This window comes from Convolutriloba macropyga, chromosome 4, assembly GCF_964194025.1.
Source record: "Convolutriloba macropyga chromosome 4, txConMacr16.3, whole genome shotgun sequence".
NCBI lineage: Eukaryota > Metazoa > Xenacoelomorpha > Acoela > Convolutidae > Convolutriloba > Convolutriloba macropyga.
In genome coordinates, this window is record NC_134471.1 from 12,588,347 (window position 1) to 12,606,340 (window position 17,994).

General features: G+C 31.2%; 1 protein-coding gene across 1 annotated transcript in view; it reads left to right on the top strand.

Annotated features, from left to right (window-relative positions):
- The first annotated feature begins 2,877 nt into the window (after positions 1-2,877).
- LOC142337462 (stomatin-like protein 3) overlaps positions 2,878-17,994 on the top strand; it is a 38,447-nt gene continuing 23,330 nt past the window's right edge. The window contains exon 1 of the mRNA XM_075386697.1: positions 2,878-3,173. Within this exon, the coding sequence (XP_075242812.1) occupies positions 3,029-3,173 (145 nt within the window). The 5' untranslated portion in view covers positions 2,878-3,028. The remainder of the gene's footprint in view (positions 3,174-17,994) is intronic.

Consider the following 17,994-nt stretch of genomic DNA (forward strand, 5'->3'; position numbering starts at 1 on the left):
AATAGTTCTTCCAATAATTCGCCTGAAGACTTTCCCAAATACTATTGGTCGTATACCGGGGCCTTTATCAAGAGCTATCAAACGACATGAATTATATGGGAGAAGGAAAGTTATATGAGACGTAGCTATGCGTATTGCTTTTTTAGCTGTTGTTTTGCATAGATCAGTTGAAGATGACTTGAAGAATGTCAGAAGTTTTCGCCATTCGTTGGCATCAAGGCCTGAAGGGCCATGGCTTCCATGCGTCTTCATGGCAGACTTACAATTGAGGCATTGATTTTTTCAAATATAGATTGATGGTATGGTAATGTTTTTGGATGTTCATGGCTCAATAGATAATTCAAATTGGCTTTGCGTGGTTCCGCATTTTTCTCCCGTATAACATCAAGGACTGTTTTTCTTTTCAACTCTGTCAGTTAAAGAAAGGAAAGCACCCATCGCTTCTTCTGTAAGACTTCGAATGGCATTGGAAAATTTTCACTGTTGGCATGCGATTATCAAAATCTTTGTATTTGTCAACAGATCATTTTGATTTAGTTCTGTTCAACCATTCCTGGATAGCTATTGCTTCAAGAAACAGTGAATCTATGTCCTACTTTATCCATTGATCTAACAGTCTTGCAACGGTTTTGTTATTTCAGGAGTCACCATTTCGTTCTTATTCATGCTAGAAGGAGACGAGTCATCACCATTGCGCAGTACATTGCCTTTTCTGCCTTAGAACAATTTAAAGTGGCAGACAGGATTTCATTCAAGGTATCGGTGAATTTAAGGCCTGTCTTGTTTCTTGGCAGCATGAAAAGATTGCTTTCCAATGAACAATTTGATTTTATATGTTCTTCATAAGCTTTTTCTTGCTTTCCTCGAGGTTCAGTCAGCAACTGCAGGGTTCGGGACAAGCTTCCGAAGAGGCTTGCGATGTCTGGCTGATGGTCGCATGGCTGCATGGTTTAGAGTTGCCCGTGAGGAGATTAGAGTTATTTCAGTTTCGCAACTTACGACGCGGAAGTTCTCATGGTGTTCACGCCTAGAGCTGAGTCCGCTACATTTAACGTGCTGGTAGGTGGCGCACGAGTAACACCAAACCCCTCCACCTCTGAGATGGTTTGAACATTTTGAACAGTGTGCCTGCTGGGTCTTGTGGGTGAGATATATATAAAGGAGGCTGTTAGTAGTCTGAAAACCTATGATTTACTAATGAGTGAAGAGTTCAAACATGCGGGTTAAATTACAAGAAAACATATGGTTACCATAGAAAGAGAAAGGTATACTATCTTTACAGACCCTGTTAAAAAGAAGATTGATGTATGGGGAGACAATTTGAATGGTTGTTTGAATAAAAATACTAATTGATTTTTACAGAGCATAGTTTAGATTATTAATTTGATTATTTATAAAAGCATTTTTTGTGAAGCCAATATTTTTTGTGACAAAGATGAAGATTGGATGGGATGTGTCAATAATTGTGTTTATTAACTTTCTCCAGTTATTTGAAAATTCATTTTCGCTTGTGTCGTGATCATTAAAACCAGCAATTACAGTTTCAGCGTGTAGTTTCTTTGATCTATACTGATAAAGAGTTCCGGTCAAGTCCTCAAGGGTAGCACCTCAGAAGTGTATCGTCGCCTTTGACTGCTTAGGGTCCAGGTACTTCGTCCGCGATGCGATGTTCCGATGGCCAATCTCCTTGAGAAGCCTGGAATTCTCTTCGGCTTGAGGCGCGGAGTCAACATTCACCTAAGAATCACTATATAACAGTACATGGAGAACAATTGATCAAATGGATTTTTTGAAAATATATTTATGAAACAATTGAAAAATTTGATAGGAAGAAACAACCTGGTGATATTGATGCCTGACGGGTGTCTCAGGGTGTGTTCTGCCACCGGTCTTTCCTCACTAGATGGCCAAAACAAGATCTGAAGTACTAACTTATCAAATAGCAAACGCTATTTATGTTTATCACAAAAATTAGGCTAATCCGATGAATTTAACCGACTATTCAAATCTGATGAAAACTTCCTCCACCGAACGAAAGAACTACAACGTTGCAAATAGAAATATTCAAAGATTTGGAGGCAAATTAAACAAACACACTATCCCAAAAGCATGCTGGCACTTTTTCACAACTCAATTCCGCCTAACAAGCAAATGCTCTTGGCGTATAATTTGCAGATGTGACAATTGTAACAATTGGAAAAAACTTGACAACTGAAACTGGACTAACACATGGGCGCAAATTGAATCCCCGGGAAACCGAATTCTCGTCTACTACTACTACTTTCTGGCTTTCTGGAACATAAATTAACTTTCCATAAATTAACTTTCTTATCGAGGTCAACCCCAGACTTATTGGAAGAATCCGAGAAAGTTATCAATGATCACCTAACCTTGTATGTAACACCAGTTATGACAAGAAAAAGTACCATGAGACTAACAAATACACGTGGAGACTTTTATGCAGATGTGGAAACTGAACTTAAAAGGGGGAACCACCTCTAGCTCAAGCTCTGAAGTCTACTCTGCTAATAATAGTACTACTTAGTAAAGCATTATGGAAAAATATTGCATAATAGTACTACATAGTAAAGCATTATGGAAAAATATTGCATAATAGTACTACATAGTAAAGCATTATGGAAAAATATTGCATGTGCGTCTGATGAGTACAAATAGTATGCGCCCATTAAGTGGGGGGGGGGGGGGGCACAAACGGATCCGAGCATTGTCAATATTGGGGATTTTACGAGTCAAATACTAAAAATACTACTATTACTCACACTATTTTAATTTTACACTTTTGAGTTAATAGCTGTACGCTTTTCAATTTTGATAACTGAGAAAGTTGATGATTCTATTATAACTGAGTTCGCTTTCCGTCATAATTTGTACAATGTTCTTTTCAGATTTAATTTTGTGTAATAATAAAGCTGCAAACTTTGAAGTGGAGTTTGACAACTTCATATAAGTGCCAAAAACTGGCTACTTAATATTCTTGCAGTTTTTTGTAATTTAATTTGAGTATGAAATGGCAGAAAATGAAGATACCATACCAACTCCCGTAGACGACGTGCCTCCAAAGCAGAGTAATGCGTCATCACCTGTTTCATTTGAAATGGAGTCTGTGAAAACCCCTCTGCTGAAACAACCTAATGACAGATCAAGCAATCCTGGTTGGTGAATATTTAATGTTTCAAACCGTTTCTCTCAATGGAAACTGGATGAAAAATTATTGCGATAGATGCTAAGAAATAAGCATACTAAAAGGCAACACAGTTTTCGAAATAAAAGATTGTTTCGATTCTGATTTATCGATTAAGCCACATAGGTGCGTGAATAAATTCTAATGAAAAGACGCAGCAGAATGCTTCTCATTAAGGAGGGATGGTCTGAACTTATTAAATAGTGTTTTAATCGAATATATATTTTTAATTTGATTGGTATATTGTCTTGTGATGGATATCTCGAATGGGAGAAAAGCCTTAAATTGTAATGAGATACGTGTAATTTATTCTCAAGCTCTTGAACTGGAATTAGGGAACTTCGCTATCCTCTCTCACTATTATTTTTTACTATTTTCCTCGGTGGTAACAACGGAACTGGAAATTTTGAGAGATCCCGGTCATAAAACGATATTCTGAAAATTGAAGTAAATGCTGGTTCGCCAGAAGAATTCTTGTGTTCTTCTTTGGCGTCGTACCTAAGTAATGTGTATATGGTACCTGCAGCGGTAAGAGAGGAGAGAATTTTGAAAAATTATGGTGTTCATTATTGATATAATTAACGAACAATCAATAATTAATTATTGATATCAATAATGAACACATATCAGCAGTGAACACAATTTTTTCATATCTCCTCTTACCGCTGCAGGTACCATGTACACATTACTCACATATCCCTGTCTAATTGCTCGAGTGACTCAACAAATTCAACCTTGACATTCGGACCACATATGCTATCAAAGAAAAACAGTTCTATTCTTTATAAGCTCTACTGGCAACTGTTTGATTCAATGATTGACTGCAGATTCAAAAAAATTTGAGATTTAATGCAAACTATCGGCACTGAACGATTTTAGATTCAATGTTTTGTGTTCCGCTCATGGCGTTCTTATAATTGCTTGCATGTTTTGATATATGTTTTTGTGTGCCCAGTGGAGTGCTAAAGTGAACAGTTAGGACACAAGTGGTGTCTAGGCACTGCTGTTTTTGAATATATTTGATGTTGGTCATTAGAACATAGTGGTGCATTGATCCATCACTTAGCAAGAACTAATCGAGGTTGACACTGATGTTTAGGCTATATGATATGCCGAAAGGAATCAATTTTGTGTTCGAGTGCCGGGAAAAACTAACGCATAGAAGATGTTGCACAAATTTTTCTGTTTGTTGGAAATCCATAAGCCTCATGATTTTCCCAACACCTTGTTTTGCTCTTGGGTTTTCCGAACTGTACGTAACAGGATGTTCTTAGTTTCCATGAAGCATGGGGGTGTCAATCGGTCGTGGATCGAATGTGTTATGATAGCCAGCTGTGTAACTGTAGAGAAAACATTTCTCGTGTTGTTGGTAAGGATTATTCATCAAGTATTGACATCTAGTAAGCTCAGTTGGTTAGTTAGAGCTAGTTAAGATGAAGCAGCTATCGGTTGAGACCCAGCGAGCGTAGTTCAATATTTTCAATAATATCTACTCCCCACACGCTACCATGCGACGCAAATTTGTTTAAGGCTGGTAGCATTTGTTCAACCATTCCAACGAAGCAAGATAAGCTTAATCCTGTAAAATTGACACGCTTCCTTTCTCAGCTGGCCTATATTTCCGATCTGGCGGACTGCCAACTTTTTTTTACCTTTGTGAACTGTTTGTATCGTTGCACAGATGTTCAGTTTTTGAGCGTTTTTTGGATCAAAGAGCATGCTCTCCTACTGGAATATCATGGGTTTTTAGAACACCACTGATTGGCAGTTTGGAGGGAAGTATATAGAAGATTTTTGATTAAAAGATCTCTGCACTCCGTAGGGGAATCCTTGGATTTTTTTCTCATATTTTCCATATACTTGAGATTGTCTGCAAAAAAATTTATAGCAATACAAGCAAAACAGTGGGAGGGTTGAATTGTGATGTTTTCACAGATGCGCTTCGAGCTCCACTTTTTTTGCAAATGAGATATTGCTTGTAAACTGCTTGCATATGTCGTCTAAGGTTATGCTCATTTGCAAGTTTTTAAGTTGAAAGTAGTGTGTGTTTCTCCGTTTGACTCCACGACGCAAAGACGCATCGGCCGTAAAGATGGAGTGAGAATTCTCTCGTTAGCTCTAGCGCTCGCTCGCCACATAGTGACTCACCGTTCGTGCTTCGCACTCACTCTCGCGCTATAACTCACTCATCAATTCCCCACACCATCTTTCCAACCTCACCGTCCTCACATCATGAAGTCAAAGCGAAGAAACACACACTACTTGCCTCGCCGGCGGGCCAGCTACGCATATTGTAAAAATTAGAATTATTTTTGATTAAATATATTCATATGCTGATAAAAAATAATTGAATATATATGTTCACATAATGGTAAAAAATAGTTCGAATGCCTGTATATCCGCACTTTGGCAAACACATAATTTTTTGAATTTTGCATTAATATTATTCTAAAAATAATTATTACGCTATATGTTCACACTCTGTCTACATTTTGAATACAACTATATACATACTAAAAATAGATTCATAATTGAAACTTAGTACCTTTTTCAATCAAATGTTCGATTACCCACACACACACAGTTATTGTTGTAGAATAACCCGATCCCTCAAATTAAGTTCTTCTTTGCTCTTCTTTGAGAATCCAATAAATTCTCCATCTTGATTGAAATTTACTTTCGAACCAGGATTTGTGTGCAGCAATATTGCAACAGGATGATCATAATTCTCATCAATGTCTACCTGCTTTGAATATCCATTATACACCGGGTTATATTCATACGTTCCTTCTATATTTATATATTTAAGAAAACCTTGATTAACTTTTATAATGTCGTTTGTGTTGTTCATTTATTAGCAAACAATTTATTCAAATAACTTTTTCTATTCTCAAAATATTTAACATTTCACCAAGGTAAACTTTCAATTGCATTAACATATTTTCTTTTTTCATCAAATGCATTTAATGTTTTTTTCTCAACTTTCTGAAGATACATATCATGATTAATAGATCTTATTAAATAGTTATCACAAGTAATTTGATATTCTTTTCCAAATAAACAATTATAATACTCTTCAAATTTAATATTTTTTGCTTGTGCTCTAGTAATTCCTTTTAATTTATTAGTAGATTTGTTATTACATTTGAATGCATATGCTTTACTTCTCAAAGCTATAAATTCATCTATCCAAATACTTTCAGGTGTTTCAATTTTAAATTTACCAAGTACTTTTTTTATTTTAGTTACTGAATAATTCATTATTAGTATTCAAATTGCTAAAATCAAATAAGTCTTCAAGATTTTTCAAATCGTTAATAATATTATCAGTCTTAATACTTAAAACCATACTATCACAATCAGTATAGTGATTTTGAATATTTTCTAAACCAAAATATGGTTGTAGTTTTTCGTAATAAGTTTCATACATTAGCAATTTACTCAAATCTAGTACTGCAAATCCTAAATAAATAGGTTTATCCATCAGAACTTCTGTTTGTTTGAAAGTGAAAGAACTATATCCCACATCACCCTCTAGAGCATAAGACTTATGAATGCCATTGAATGATAATTTAGATTGCCATTTCAAAATTTTTTCATTTTCATTATTCTTTAGAAATTCAACTCTGATTCTATTCCTAACATTTTCCATAGTTTTGCCATAAAATGCATTATTCAATAATTTATAGAAGTTTTTTTCAAAGTCATCATTAGTCTTATTTCGTTTTTGGGTATTATAATCAATATATTTTTCCAACCAGCAGGACTGCTTAAATGATATAACTTCGTGAACTTTCGTAATTTCCATACCATGTTTCACATAAAATTTGAGCAATCGGTAGTGTACAAGATATTTTTGCTTATCAGTCCAATCACAAATTAGTTTCTTACATTTAACATAACTTTCAGGTTTATTGAGATTCATATAATCTGTAAAATTATCAGTAGGTGAAAATTTATTCTCTGGACAAAATGGGAAGTTCTTTGTTTTATCTTTAATTTCATCTGGGTATTTCAAATCAACTTCTACAAAATAACCAATTTCAGAATCATCTGGAGTTGATAATATAGTTTCTATATCAATAGAGGAGTCAAATTTTAGATCTTGATAAGGCAATGATTGAGACATTGCATATCCATATAAATTATTAGCATCAATATATAATATTTTCTTATGATCATCAGATTTCACATATCTATCACCCATAACGCTACTTATTCCACCTCTAATATTGTTTTCAAGCAATAATATCATATCTTTATCCTGTAAGGTATCTAATTTAACATTAGTATATTTCAACCCACATTGCCAAGTATAACCAGGTAAACTCACCCTGTATAGTGGATTTATACCAAATTCTTTTACAGATACCTTAATAAACTTTTCAAAAACATCTGCTAACAAAATTACATCAGTTTTCAAATATAGTTCAGTCAATTCTCTACCATTTTTGACTCCAAACACATCGATTATTTTATTTGTGCGTTCAATTTCTTCATCGTTTGGATATCCATTTGTAAGCTTACTATAGTAACTATCCCTTGATAAGCTATCAAATGAAACTTCATAATCTTCAAATGATTTGAAATGTTCATATGGATATGCCAATTTTTTGTTAAGGAGATCTATATCTTCAGGAAATTCCTTTTTGAGTAATTGCAAATCATCTTCATGTAGAGATTTTACTAATGAGTCAAGTGATGATTGTTAAAATCTATAACTATCTATGAACCTTATACAACCAAAATTAACTGAAATATATTCTTCATTTGTTTTTGGGATTACTTTTAATCTCTGTGATTTTGATTTACTCAATAAAGTTTTAAAAAACAGATGGCAATCATTTTTACTAAAATTATGAAACATTACTGGAATAAAATTGCTTTGTTGTTTCTTAACATTGATGTTACAACTTTCATATGCTGCTCCTCGATATTTACCAGTCAAATGACAATGATCTCTAACTTTAGCTGATTCAAAAGGTAACTCACAAAACCAGCATTTATCACTTTTTCCAAAATTATATTCATCTTCGGGAAGCATATTCAGTTCGACATTAGTATTTTTAAAATAGAAATTCATTTTGTTTTCTAATTTAATAACTTCATCTACAAACCAATCTACATTATTATGACCAAAATTTGATCTATATTCACTTTGTAATACTTAGGGTAAATCGCTTACAATATAGTAACCATTACAAACTGGATTCTGTTTATATATATTAGTAGTTTGTGGCCCCACATTCGACTCTACAGGTGAGTTATTACACTCAAAATCTGCATATATTCTAAAATATAGTGATATTTTTTGATAATGCTTTTTCCAATTTAATTGTTTATCGAGTGGGAGTTTAATTGCAGTGAAATCCTGTTGATGACATCTATCTTTATGTTTTTTCAGCACATGTTCATGTTCAAAGCAACTCAAGCATCTTCTTCAAATAAATTTACATTTTGAATTACCTATAAATGTGTGCAATTTCTTAATTAGAACATAGTGATTTTTATAAATTAATAAGTCAATTGTCGTTTCATGTTCATTTTTTGAAAGCTCAATAGGTACTAACTTATGTTTGCCTTCCAAGTTAAATTTTAATTCGAAAATATTAATTGAGAGATTGTTAGCTGTTTCAAATCTCTTAACATCTGAAGTTTTGAATCCATTTGTAAAATCAAATCCTTCAATATTTAATTTGTTAAAATGTTCTATATAACTAGAAGGTCTCTCAGGATGACCATTATTAGTGGGGTGTAAGTGAGCTAGTATACTCCATAAAAAGCAAAGTTTATCTTTATTCTGTATATTTAATAATGCTTGACTTTTTAGAGGTATTTTTACATATGAAGACCCATTTAATTCATTAGTTTTATAAAAATAGATAGTCATTGAAACTAATTTGTCAAATACCCAACCTGATTCTTTCATTTGCTTATTTTCAATTTGTGATTCCACTTGAGAATTGATAGTTAAGTTATTCAAATCACTTAAAGTTAGTACGTGATTTAATTTCAAACTAATGTACATTTCAGTTTTATTTTCAATGTAACCAAATTCATTCATTTTCTCAAATAGAGCTGAAAATACAACTTGATATTTAAATTTATATTGTCCTATCAATCTTGCATAGATTAATGCCATTTCTTTAAAAATATTATTGATATCTCTATTTTCAATTCTTAGATCATATTTGCTTCGAACTGTAATTTTACTATTGAGATGGTTTATGTTATGAGAATCTAGTTCGATTTTGTAGGCTAAATTTAATCTTTGAGAAAAATAATAAGGATTAATCATTTTCTGAGCTAACTGAGAATCAATTTCACTAGGCTTTTGTATAGTTAATAACTTTTTCATTGATAGTTCTTTCAAAGTTGATACTTTTTTTCTAACAACAGTTTTAGGCTTCACTTCACTCTCTATAAAGAAATTAGAAGGAATTATTCTTTGATTATCTTCATGCATTTTACTCCGTAAGTGTTTTGCATACGAAGCTCTTTGAACTTCAACATTACAGATATCACATTTTCGCGTCTCCATTTATTAGGAAACAATTTATTCAAATATTTTTTTTCAAAATAAAATATTTAATAGTTTTGAATCTTTGAATAAGTATACTTGGTAGCGGAATTTATCTACATAATCAAAATCAAAATTAGTGTTATTTACAAGTTCGACAAAGCTGTCGAAATTATTTGAGTAACATATTAGCGAATTATTACTGTAGACTTGAAAATAGTACATTTATTATCTTGAAAATCTTCATCACTAGATTCATCACTACTTGAATCATCAATAAAATCAAAATCAGAATCGTGTATAGATTCATCACTGCTTATTTCACTATGACTATATATAGTCTCTCCATCACTATCACTTGGTAAGCTCATTTATACTATCAAAAACTTCTAAAGTTATTATTATGTTTTTGTCTTTATTCATTATAGTGTAAATTAAATCAAAATAATTAATGTTATCATAATATTTATCTGATTGTAACCATTTAACGAGCCTTAATGCTTCATATCCAAACACCCACACACCTTTTGCATCTAAAACCACACTAGAGCCTAAATTATCAAGCATATTACAATATTTTTCAAATAAAGTATCATTAAAATTTAATTTCGATTTCTTCAGTAATAATAAAATTGCTGCAATTAAATTTGGATTTGACTCACGATAGAGCTGCATAACATCCATACAAATAACTGATATTTTCAACTCTGCATATTTAAATCTATTACTGAAATTAGCTCGTCTTTTTCTTTGTAATTTTGTTAGTTTTCGTTTTGGTTTTATTGCTTTAGCATTACAGATTAAACATCTATATTCATATGGAAATTCAATAAAAAATCTTCGGTTGCAGCTCACACACATAGTAGCATATTTCATAATTATTTCATCTTCTGTAAGTTTTTTTGGTTCTGTGATTCCAATAACTGTAGTGTCCCATCGTCTAATTCTACTACTGTTTGTGTTTTTGTTAGTTTAGTATTGAATATAACTTCATATCTAGTTTTCAATGATTTTGGCATTTTTGTTTCAAACATAATTTTACCATCATGAATTATATATTTTTCATTCTCAAGTTCTTTAAAAAATTTTCCGTTAATGTATTTCATTTATTATAGTTAAATTTATTCAAATTATTTTTAGATTTGACATAACTTGATCATTTTCACCTAGTGTTAATTTTGACTTCTTCAATATTGATTGATTATATCTTTCAGGCAAAAAATCAATATGGTAACTCGGTATAGTCTCATGAATTACTTCTGTTATCATATATAGCTTATTACTCCAATTTGTAGTATCACCTTTGGAGAAAGTTTTATCAATGTCAGCGGTTCTAACCAAGTCTCCTAATTTAAATTTCGGTTTTTGTTTTTTCCGCTTATCTTGCAAGTTATTTAACACTTTCTTTTGATTAGTAACTTTAGAAGCTTGAATTGGTGTCATTTTTGTTGAACTGTGAACTGTGTTATTATATTTTTTGATTATTGAGTCAAGAGTATCAATCCAGTTAGCGTCACCATTTTCAAATACTGGTTTTTTCAAAAGATTTCTTATAGTTCTGTTAAATCTCTCTGCAAAAACTGCACCCTTCGATGTATATCTAGAATATCTTTTAATGTTTTGAGATTTTAAGTAAGTTTCGAAGATTTTGTTAGCGAATTCTTTTCCATCATCTGTTTCAATTAAGTTTGGTTTTCTTTTTGAATTTGTTATTATTTGTTCAAATGCTTCTTTAATCGTGGTTGCATATTTATTTTTCAGTGGAATTGTCCATCCATACTTTGAAAAATTGTCAACACAAACCAAAACATAGCGATAACCTCTATTGTTTTTCACACCATAATCTACAAGATCGAGAAGGTCTGCTGACCAATTATCATCTATACTTTTAACAATAGTTTTATTTGTAGGATAAATCTTTTTTGCTGGTTTATCATAAATTTCATCAATGAATATTTTAGTTAAATCCTTTTTCATTTAAATTAACGATAAAGATATAAAGCACCACCAGTTGTTAAATCACCAATTTTCACTCCTTTGCCAGTGATGCCAAACTTACCAGCTTGCATGCCAGCCATTCCAATAGCTTTTGGATTTTTAGACGCAGCTGCAGCGCCCAATTGTGTCGCAATCTGTAAAGCTCTACCAGGATTAGCAATTATTTTCTTACCAACTGGCTTTAATACTTTATTATAAACTCCTTTGAAGAATTTACGAATGCCTTCACCTTCCATTTCCAAGTGTTGGTGAGTGTAAGGTAAGCTTTTTACTCTTTTGCAACCACAATTACCCTTTAAGTATAGCTTACCACTACCACTCATATGACCGTAAGGGTTATTAGCTGCACCGATTCTACCGCATACACATTTTGAATTTTTGAGAAAATTTGTACCTCGCGTCATTTATTTGGTTAAAATCTTTGATTTGTTTCTGTAGCAGATTGTACATTGCCCTTTTATTATTTGTATAGTTCTTTTAGTTCTTGGATTGATTTTTTCAGTTGTTGACTCATTAATTGAATTAGTTTTTGCTCGACATGCTACACAATAAGATTCACTCATTTAGTAGCTGAGAATAATACTTACAATTTTCATAATCATATAGTTTTTCTGATTGTGACCATATATCATGTCCGTGATATCTATCTCCTTTTGTTAGGTTATCTTTTGCTAACAACGGTTGAATGTTTGTATAGTGAGCAGCTGCTTTTAATTCTTCAATATCTTTTAAATCGAATGAAGATAGTGGTCTGACATGATCGAGTTGAATGTTGAGCCAATTCATGTTGGGAGTCATAAGATATTCAATATATTCTTTAAATTCTGAATTTGAAATTCCCAATAATTCTTCTGTAGTATCATTTTTAGATGTTAATTGATGCAATAAAGCTTTTCTTAATCTAGTTCGTAATTTTTTTGCTAATTTAAAGTTAATATCATTTGCTTTTCTTTCTTTTTGATATTGCCTCTGATATTCATTATAACGAAATTTATTATTCTTTAACCATATTGTCGCACCTGCTGCAGAACAATCTCGACAGTAATACTGCATACCATCGATTGTATCAGCTCGTTTATTAAAATCATTAATAGATTTCACAACATTGCATTTACTACACTGTTTTTCAATCATATTTATATAGTAACTTATTTTTCAAATAACTTCATCATATAAAGGAGGTGCAGTCGGTACAATTTCTCTTATTGGTTTCAAGCTAATGTCTAACTCTTTTTTAAACAACGACTTTCTAATTGACACATTTATTTCACACTCGCTAAAAAACTACTCAATTTCTGTAGCTGTTCATTACTAATAACATTTTCAACCATGCTACCAAAAATATCTTCAACACTAACTTTAGTTTCACTCATAATTTTCTTCTGATTATTCAAGTAATATTCATATATTTTCTTCAGTTCTAAACCTTCTTTCTCATCAATAACTTTGTCAGCCATCGATTTCTTCAATACTTTTTCATAATCAACTCTTATTTTATTAACAAAAGTTCTTAATCTGATATAGCGTTCTTTTAATTTAGAAATATATTCGTTAATAGCTGTAACTGCGATCGAAATTAATAGACCACTAGTAGCTATTACTGGAACACCCGCGATCGCACCTACACCTGTTGCTGTTAGTGTTATTCCAGAGCTAACACCCAAAATTCCACTGATTATACCTGCGATAATTGAAACACCTTTCTTTGTGTTTAGGGCTTTGTATTTTTTCTTGAATTTCTCTTCATCATCACTTAACTTCTTAATCACCCCTTCATAATTAATTTTTAGGTAATTATATTGTAAATCTCGGATATCATTATCTTTCTTTCTAACTGAGATGAGATCTGCTTCAATATCTTTGTTTAAGTCTTTATAGGTATTAGTCATTTAATAGTTTAAAATCTAGACTATTTTCTATATGTTTTATAAATTTGTCATAATCTAATTCTCCAGTGTTAACTTTATTAGCATATTTGAAAATATTATTAGTTAGCAAATATTTCATTGCTAGTTGTAATATTCTCTTATCATTCGATATAATATTTGTTTGAACAATATTGTTATTTTCGTCGAGTGATAATTTTGTTAGATTTGGATCGAATTTAAACTCAATAACTGTATCATTTTCATTTGCATTTAACACACCATTTTTTACCAATTGATAATCGATCATTTTACCATTTCTGAAAATTACATAATAGTTATCCATTTATCTAAGCAAATTACAGGTCAACTTCAACCCAAATTGCAAAAACATCAACACTATTACTAGAATGGAAAGTTAATTCATCACCACTTGATAATTCAATAGGATTTTGAAATATAGTTATAGATCTATCTTCACCCGAAGGTTTAGTAAAACTTGTTACACTACTACCGTTAATTATAATATTTTGTGTCATAGTGGTATTGACTGAGCCACTTAAGCCTGCACGAATTATTCTTCCATTGGATAGCATAATAGTTTTTGATTTAATTTCGATAACTCGTTTGCGATTATGTACATATTGTTTAGTTGCAACATCTTGTGGGTCAACAGGATTTTTTAATTGGTTATTCTTGTGTCGTTGAAATTGTTGATTGTACCAATTTCTTTAATATATAAAGCAACAACATCTACTTCATCGTTTATACCGAGATTAGCACTTTCTCCATTTAACCGTAAGAAGAAATTGAATTTATTAGCATTATTAATAACTTCTTCACTTTCTGCAAAAGACCAAGATTCCTTCAATATTGAATTTTTTTCAGATTGCATACCCCCTTCTTTCCAAATTCCTAACCCAACTGTCTTACCAATACTATTATTAACACCACGCATAATAAATGTCATCTTATAAGTTTTGTTTTGTATTAATTCTGGTAGATTATTTTTTGGAATATGCATTGTAAAACTATTACCTCCTATGCACGTATATCGTTCGTATTTTTCACCTAAGAATGATAAATCATTAACAGTGTAACTTGTTGTATTATTACCACCATTGAAGGGAAATTCATTATATTTTAACCTATAAAATTTATCAAAAATGTGTGGTGATGCAAAGATTTTCTCTAATTGATATTTCAGAACATATGGATGTGTTGAGATAGCTGCTTTTACATTATCATCATTATAACTTTTAGTAACAGCATCCTTATCATCAACTGGATATCCAATATTCATAATTCTGTTATTATTGAAATTGTTAACTTGATTGTTTCTAACAATTGTTGAATCACTATCAACATATGCTTTGTTGACAGCATCATTTGCATTTACTGGATTTCCAATATCTGTAATTTTGTTGTTATTGAAACTATTTTCTTTGTTATTATATACTGTATTATTATGGTTATCTATGTAATTCTTATTTGCAGCATCATTAGTATTAACTGGGTTTCCAATATTACTAATTATATTATTATTGAAATTGTTATTTTTATTTCTAACAATTGTGTTATCATTATCGATATAGTTTTTCGTAGCAGCATCATTAGTGTTAACTGGGGTTGCAATATTTGTTAGTCTATTGTTGTCAAAGTTGTTTATTTTGTTATTATAAACAATATTACTATGTGAGTCTATATATCGCTTAGTAACTAGATCATATTCACCTGTTGGATCATCACTATTTATAACTTTATGTTGAAATTTTAAATCTATATTTTCATTTATTTGATCTGAAGTGTTTAATGCTTCAATATATAATGCAGCTATTTCTATTGTCTCACCCACTGAAAAAGAAGCCAAATCAATAAACACATTGAAGTCATTAGGGTTAGTATGTGTTGCTGTTAATTCAATAAGCTCGAAATCATAACTCAACACATGTTCTGAAAATTGATTTGAGAATCCAAATTTAATATTTTTCAGTGATTGTGATCTAACTAAAAATCGTAGTGTGCATTGAGAGCCAATATTCACATTAAGATTAGAAATATGAATTTGTGCTACTTTTGCATTTGGTCCTGTAACTGTGAAAATAGTATATGGTATTCCAAGAAAACTGTGATCTGGAGAAATCTCACTACTATTCATAAAAATTATTATATACAAGTTTACTTCCAAATGTGTGTTCCAAATCTTTACGCAGTATGTCAGGATGTTCATTTATTGATCTCCTAGTTCTGTTTAACTTAGAATCAACATATTCAGTGGTTGCAAAGTTAACTCCAGTTAACCCATTTACAAGATGAATATAATCGTTTTGAAAATTTTCATAATAAGGAATTCGTAGTAGTGATCTTTCATCAATTTTTTTATCCATGTGTTGTATTGTTGGTAGAGTTACTATTTCCGGAGTAAAATCATGATTAGCAATATCAATTGAATCTATTGTATCATTTGTTTTATAATTTTTAATTGAGATATCGTCTTTGACATAAATTGTAGTAGCTAATTCAACTACCTTATCTGACACTGTATCTTTAAGGGATACATAATCATTTGTTAGTGGTTCATATATTGGAATTCTTAGTAATGTACTTTCATTAATATTTTTATCAACATATGCTTTGTTAGCAGCATCATTTACATCACTGGGCTCAACTAAGTTTTTAATTTTAAATTTCTGTTTCATATCAATATCTTCTTCCATTTCAGATTCAATATAATTCGCTCGAACATAACTCTTAGTAACACCATTTGCATTATTACTATTTCCCTTATAAACTGGTCTTCCAAATTTATCAGTCATTTATTATCGTCATAATAGCCTTTTTGAAACTTTGACCACTATTCATTAAATATAGGAAATATAAACAATAACTAGCACAATTATATTCGTTAATATTTTGTATTGAGTTGGAACTAACATAAGACTCACACCATTTCCCATTTTTTTCAATTAGTTGATTAGCTATACTTTTTGGAATCTCAACACAAAAACTATCGAAATAAACTGCTTCTTTTAATGGTGAGACATAGAAAGCAACCCAGTGAGTTCCTTTATTGGGGTTTTCTGTTAAATTTATAATACCTTGTTTTGTTGTTAGTTTTTCAGTTCTAATATATATTTTAAAATCTTTCAATCCTATATTATTTCCAACTTCAATGATTTTCTTAGCACTTGTTGACTTATTTTGTAGATTATGCTGTTTCATAAAATTATTCATTTAGATAATATCAAATTGTCGTTGACCATCGCTTGATACTGAAATAATCTTTTGTGATAGTATTAAAGCTGTTGCTTGATAATTAGCAGTTACCGCATCATATCCTACTCTAAATTTGAAATCAACTGAAATTGGTTGTGATGAAGGATTATCTTTTTGGTTTCTGAGATCAAATACCCAAAGGTTATAAAGTTCCTTAAAATCTTTAAATGAAATGTTTGGTGATCCTTCACCTTTAATATAGTCTTTGTAAAATCTTCGAATTTCATTGTAGGGTTCGTTATACATATTGCGATCAAAATCTACTTGATATTCATGTTCAGGATACCTAACTGAACCAATATTACAAGAAGCTTCAATAACATCTAGCCTATCAAATATTGCATTATTTTGTCGTTGATTGGGACCTGTTCTTGCTTGTGATTGAAATCATACAATAACATATATCGGAATATCAATACCAGATAAAGATCCAATTTCCATTTTCCATTTATTATTTGAATTCACTTGTTTTGATGATACCGTTCTTGCTACATATGAACATTCTGTGTTCTTTTTTGCTAGAATATGTTCATTAACAAGAGAGATATTATCAAATGACGGGGTATCATGTCTAACATACCAAGCGATATCTTTAATTTCTATTTTAGCATTACTAGCAGCAGCATCACCAGCGATTGTATTATATATACTTTGGCCAATATCTGCTCGTTTCATTGTTAGAGTATATCCCAGACCATAATTTACTTTATCGAGATGAGCTATATAACCAAAAACATCTTTCAAATAGATTCTAGTAAAAACTGTACCTTTTTCTGGTGTATCGTTGATTAATCTATCACGTTTTGTTTCATCAATTTCTGTTCCATCACCCGAATCTTTCCTATAGATAATCATCATATCTTCTTCATTATCAGATAAAAGTTTGTACATCAGACTAGCAATATAAACATTATCAATAGTTTCTAATACTTTTGAACCAAATGACTTTAATGACATCTCTCTGAATAAACTAATACCAAACAAATTATTCGGTTGTATATTGTCCCCATTTGCATACCGATCAGTTGCAGGTGGTACGGGTGGTGCATTTTTAACAATCTCTACTTCTAAATCTATATATGAATCTCTTGGATCTGATTAGACATCTTCTTTAGGAATAACAATATTGAAAG